The following is a 6,068-nucleotide window of genomic DNA, read 5'->3' as shown; positions in this document are numbered from 1 at the left end:
CTGGATGTGCTTTGGCTACCACTTTCACTTTGAGGAGCTGTCATTTGCTTAATAAACAAGCCCTCAGAAGAAGCAGAGAAGCATTCCTACAGGCACAGAGAAAAAGGATATCTGTGAAACAGAGGGGGAATTAATTCAAAGAGCTTGCAGAGTGGCCGACCTTCCTCCTGGTGTCTAGGCCCAGACCTCATGAGCTGGTTCCCATGCCATGGCACAGTGGGCACTCTCAAGAGACTGATGGAAGACTTACGGGCAGCATCAGCCACATGCCACACAGGAGTAGGAAGGAACAGGCTAACCAAGGGCCCAAGAGAGCCCAGAAAGGTGAAAAGAGGAGGAGTTAGAAGAAAGTCCAAGAAGCAGACAGAAGGTTCATAAAGTGGGGACAACAGGCCAGTGTGGTCTAGGGGAGCTCAGGGCACAAATGGGCCACATGGTACTCACCAGAACCACCTCTGAGCTGCGGGAGCTGAAGACTTCATGGGTCCAGGTCTGACCAGGCTCAGGGGAACGATCCCCCTTGCGGTGTAGCTTCAGGCCGACAGTGTGATGCCCCATGGTGTTCAGCAACTGGGTCACCTCGCCTGACTGCAGGTTGTCAAAATAGATGGTGGCACCCACAATCTGGTCCCCTGAGCAGGAAAGAGCAGCAAACAGGTAAGACCCAGGGTCTTAGGGAAACAGCCATGCACTGGGCATGTAAACTGAATTGCTTTAACCCTCATGAGCACCAGGAGGGTTTGGTAAGACTCAATGTACAGATGAGGAAACCGGGGCTCAGGCTATTGCTGGGTGCAGATGCACACACCTGTAATCCTAGCAACTTGGGAGGCTGAGGCAGGAGCATTGCAAGTTCAAGACCCCAGCAATTTAGCAAGACCTTGTCTCCAAATAAAATAAAAACAGTTAAGAATGTGGTTCAGTGATAGAGTGTCCTGTACCTCAAAAAAAAAAAAAAAAAAAAAAAAAAAGGAAAGGGAAAAGAAAGACTATTTCCAAAGCTGCGTCTCCATGACCCCCACAACAGCCTCCCAGGAGTCCACAGGCAAGAAAGGGCCAGACTCTGGTACCCACCATCCTGAGGTGCTGGGACTGGATCCTCTGTAGCCACTTGCCCATTTGTGCCTGCTCCCTGCCCTCTCTCCTGTCCTTCCACACCCTCACCCACCCCCAATTCCTGGCACCCAATGCACACTCACCCTCCTTGACCACCCCAGTGCGGGCCGCAGGGGAGTTCTGCATCACCTCCTGCACAAAGACACCGTCATCCCTCTGGGCAATCGTGAGCCCATGGGAGCCGCTGCCCTGCCAGTTGGGCAGCAGCAGCTCCCGGGTAGTCTCTTCCTCCTTCTCCATCTGGGAAGAGATGAGAAAATGGAGCTCAGGTCAGTGGGGACATGAGGACATGAGGGCATGAGAAAGCCATGGATTCGGGCTTCCAGGGAGTGAAAAGGAGGTGACCAGCCCCTTGTCCCTTCCACTCAGGGCCCAACCTCCCAATGCCACAAGAGGTTTCCAACATCCCCCATTCTGACACCTCCACCCACAAACCCTCACACTCTCCCTCCTACTGACCTTTGCAGGATTCAGTTCAGGAGCGAATGCCTTGCCAGGAGCCCGCCCCTCCTTCCTTTCTTCCCCTCAGTCTCTCTGTCGGGAATCTCGGTCACACAGCCTAGGGACAAATTCATAAAGATGCTCACACTCAGCTCACTTGAAACCCCTGACCAACGCTGTTCCCCAGGCCAAGCCCCCACTACAGTCAGCAGTTCCATGATTCTCAAGCCTGGTATCACGGAAAGTAGGCTGAGAGGAGGCCAGACCCAGTTTCAAACCCTGGCTCTGCCTCGTCCTAGCTGTGGGACCTTGGCCAAGGCACTTGACTTCTCTGAACCTCCCTTTCCTCATCTGCAAAAATGGAAATGAAAAAGGATTTCCGAGAGGTGTGAAGGAAAGAGAAGCAGCGAGCACTGGCAACACAGGTGTTCCACAACACCACATGCTCATCAGTCTCCACAGCAGCTTCCTGAGGGAGACATTACTGTCTCCACTTTACAGATGGAGACAGAAATTTAGAGAGACCAATTTATCCAGGCTTTACTCCAAGAGAACAATGATACCAGTCTACAACCTGCATCTGGAATGCTCCCCTAAACCACATCTTGTCTGATATGAGACTCCTCAGAAGGGGCCTCTAAGGTGGGGATGGCAATGCCCTCCCTCTCCCAGTGACAACATGCTAGTTTATCATCTCTAACCTGGTCCTCAGGACCAAGAGGAATCCTCGCCAGATGGGAACTCTAGGAGTCTTGCCGCTACCTGAACAAAAAGGAGCCCTAATCCCAGCAGGCAAGGGCCCAAACCAAGAGGCTGGGGTAGAGCCAAGCCTGCCTCAGACCCACGGTGAGTGGAGACCCATCTGGCTGCCCACACTGAACCATGAGGCAGGTCCTTAAGTAAAGTCACGCCACGCGACAGGATGAGCTGTCAGCTGCAGTGGCACCCTGATAAGACTTTAGGCAGAACCCTGGGTACAGCCAGGAACTACAGCCACCCTCACAAAATGGTGGCATCAGCCATCAAAAGCATACCCCTGAAATTGTGTAGGGGAGCCTCACCCAGAGCTCCACCCTGAAGCTGTTTGCATCAAGAATTAGTCTACCAATCAATAAATACATAACTACCAATCACCTCCTGAATGTCCACCATTGTACCAGAGGCTGCAAAAGACTCTAGTCAGGAACAAACACAGCCCAGCCCAGCACTTAATTGCACACTGCATGAGATTGTTACCTAACGCCACTCATGCATCCTCTAAACATTTATTGAATGCACTCCATGTGCCAGATATGGAAATTTAAAACACTTAGATCCTGTCCCAGATATAAATTATAACTGAGGTGCTCTGGGTGTAACCAATTTAGCTTCAGAATGTTCCAGAGGCTTGAGAACCTTCTCAGAAATGACTATAAATGGGTCTACAAGGTGCTACAGGACTGTGACTCTTGGAAATTCACAGGCACTCAGCAGTTCCAGTCTAGGTGGATCTCAACGTGGATGAAAAGGTAAACACAACCCCTCACCCCCTCCAGCCTAGGCCTCCACACCTGTTCTCCCAGTTGACAAACTCATAAATGCAGTGCTTGTCATGGACACAGGTGCTGAGGGCCTGCTGGCACAGGTGTGAGCTGGGAAAACAGCTCATCCCTTCCCAGCAGGCAGAGAGGCCACTGCAGGAAGTGGCCATGACCCTTTCCAATGTGAAACAGCAAAACTGGAACTTAAAGGGCACCTTCTGGGTTAAGTCCAGTGCTAAGAAGCCAGCCCTGCAGATAAAGAGGCAGGCAGAGGCAGCGATGGTGAAAGTTTCCAGCCCAGGCCTCTCTGTTCCGAAGCCCCCTCGGGTCTCCCCAGCACCCATCTTCCTCCTCGAGTGGGGCCCCTTTCTCAGCCCAGCGTCCTGGTGCTGAGCCAGCAGCAGGCGGGGAGAAAGCAGCCAGCTCACCCTCGCCCACATGTCAGCCCCACCCTCCCTCCTTCCCCAGTGAGTCACTGCGGCCGGCAGCAACAGCTCCAGACAGGCAAAGGGTCACGCCTAAAACCCGATCTGCACACGCCTCCTCCTCTAGACCCCCAGGTGCCACAGGGGCTGGGGCTCCTGTTAGCTCCTCAGGACGGGGACCCTAGACAGGAGTCCTGGAAGCACAAAGCTGGAGCCCAGGAGCTTCAACCAGGCTGCCTCCAGGAGAGGGAGAAGCCACTCTGAGAAAGGTTCGCAGCCTGGGAAGACTGAAGCTGTTGCACCTGAGGCTGCAGGTGGGTCCTGGCCGGGCACTTGAGAGCTTCCTCGCCAGGTGAGGCTGCCCACCACCCCACTGCTGCGGCTCCAGTCATGCCCTCCTGACCCAGCCAGCAAGGACTCCCCTCTCAGCTGATCTGGGCCGTTCAGTCCTGAGGATCCGCATGGGATGCAAACAGAAGCTGTAAGCCATGATGGCAAGGACCTGCATGTGGGTCCCAGCCCTTGGTCTCTCCCCTGTCCCTGGAGCCTATATACCAGGCGCAGATGGTCCTTCCGTCTCCTCCTCCCACGCAATTGAGGTTTAGTCAGGCTTCCCGGGTGCAGAGGGCTCTGTCCTGCTTTCTCCCCGAGGCAGTTCTCTGGAGCTCTGGGGAATTCCATGTTCCTCCGTCAAGCATCACAAGCCTCTGGGCTATTAGAGACCTCAGAGTCAGGCTATCCAACATGGTGGCGTATCCACGCGTGACTATTTAAACTTAAATCAAGTTACATTAAAACTGTAGTTCATTCATGGCACTAGCCACATTTCAGGAGTTTCACTGACCACATTTCAGGCTACTGGCTCCCATCCTGGCATGGATCTAGATTTCCCCCACTGTGGGGTTCTATGGGACAGCACTGACAGCCACACCAGATGAGGGAACAAGGTCTAGAGAGGCGAGAATGGAGCAGTGCTGGGTCCTGGAACCCTGGCCTGCTAGCTCATAGCCCACCTGACCCTGGCTCACGGTGTTCTTTGTGATAGGAAGAGCAGGGCTGGAGTGAAAACCCCTTAGGTCAGAAAAGAACTAAGATCCTGAGGACGCTCTGACTGCAAAGCTGAGAAGACACATTCAAGACTACAGGGACGGAGCGTGTTTCAGGCCAGAAGCCCTGACGGAAGAACGGGCCATTCTATGATTCAAAACCTCAAAGAATATATACAGAGAAGCAGGGCTCTGCCGTGCCCACTACCATGGACTGGGGGGACACAGAGCCGACCCAGGAGATGCCCAGGAAGCCGAATCCTTGCCCAAAGCAGAGGGCCTCTGCTAGGGCTGGCTTCTGGAGGAGCATTGTTTCTCCAGTGCTCAGAGGAGTGGGGACCAGGCCTCTTCGCCGACAGAGATCACATGAAGCCAGCCAGGGAGGGGGCCTAGGCTAATTGCTGCAGCAGCTGAAGACAGCCTTGCATCAGCTTCTGCGTCAAAATGACAGGAACTGATACACTCCCCGAGAAGCCCATGGGCCTCAATGCCTGAATGCACCAACCTGAAGATGCACACCCGAGGGGCACATGACTCGCATCCACCTACACAGGCTGGACACAGAAGGCAACACTTCAAGGAAGAGAGAGGCACCCCCTCCCACATGGCAGGGAAGACACCAGCCGCAGCGAAACTTCCACCCAGCACAGCAGCTCCCACCGGTGCCAACCAACCCACCGTAGACACAGGGCCAGAGAGAAACAGTCCCTGTCCTGATCGTGCAATGACTCAAGCCCAGAATTAGAGACCTCCACCACCACAGGGAAAGCCCCAAACACTCATAACCAGGAGGTGGGGTGGATATTCAAAGAAGAGAGACACACCCAGGGCGGGGGGGGGGGGGGGGTGCCCTCATAAACACTCCCCAGAGCAAGGAGGAAGAGAAAGCTCCACATGGGAAGAACGAAAGAACCCTCCTAACCTCATCCCGACTGCCGCCACACATTGAGAGAGAATTCTGCAGAGAATTCTGCACTGTTGCCTGCAAGGTACTGTGCTGGCGACATCCCATGCCTGGGGTCTCAGTCTGTCCCCAAACAACCCTATGCAGTGAGAATTAAGATTCTTATTTTAGAGATGTGAAAACAGGCATCAGAGGTCAGATGACTGAGCTGCCCTGCAGGCCCAGGGTTCTCTGACTCCAACGCCAACAGTTTTCACTCAAGAAGAGATGAAGGCACAAGTAAATACACAGGATGAGACACCACAGAGAAAGATGCACGCGGGAGATATCAGAAGTGAGATCGGAGCTGGAGGGGTAAAGAATGAATGCTGGAGGGACAGACCCATAGGAAGACAGAGGAGCCTCCAGAGGCCCCTCCCCACACACCAGCCAAATGCTGGCCCTGCTGGGGTCCCAGCGCCTTGCATTCGAGGGGCCTTTGGATTCTGGGACTCACAGAAGTTGCGTCTCCAGGAGTCAGTAACCCTGAGCTTCCCAGAACCCAGCTCACCTCTAGGTTTATCCTGGGCCCCAACAGGTGGGGGAAAGAGAACCTTCTGGGGCTGAACCGGCACCA

The 6,068-nt window shown here is 54.1% G+C and overlaps 1 protein-coding gene across 2 annotated transcripts in view; it reads right to left on the bottom strand.

Moving 5' to 3' along the window:
* The window catches only part of Ahnak (AHNAK nucleoprotein), an 89,725-nt gene that overhangs the window by 77,585 nt on the left and 6,072 nt on the right, over positions 1-6,068 (bottom strand). For both annotated transcript variants that reach the window (XM_027944587.2, XM_071616111.1), the window contains exons 2-4: positions 1,576-1,675; positions 1,200-1,356; positions 445-632 (exon numbers count right to left, since the gene is read on the bottom strand). In XM_027944587.2, coding sequence (XP_027800388.1) covers positions 445-632; positions 1,200-1,356 — 345 coding nt within the window. In that variant the 5' untranslated portion in view covers positions 1,576-1,675. The remainder of the gene's footprint in view (positions 1-444; positions 633-1,199; positions 1,357-1,575; positions 1,676-6,068) is intronic.

This window comes from Marmota flaviventris, chromosome 9 (assembly GCF_047511675.1).
Source record: "Marmota flaviventris isolate mMarFla1 chromosome 9, mMarFla1.hap1, whole genome shotgun sequence".
NCBI classification, from domain to species: domain Eukaryota; kingdom Metazoa; phylum Chordata; class Mammalia; order Rodentia; family Sciuridae; genus Marmota; species Marmota flaviventris.
The sequence above is the reverse complement of the archived record's forward strand: the minus strand, read 5'-3'. Positions and strand labels throughout refer to the sequence as shown.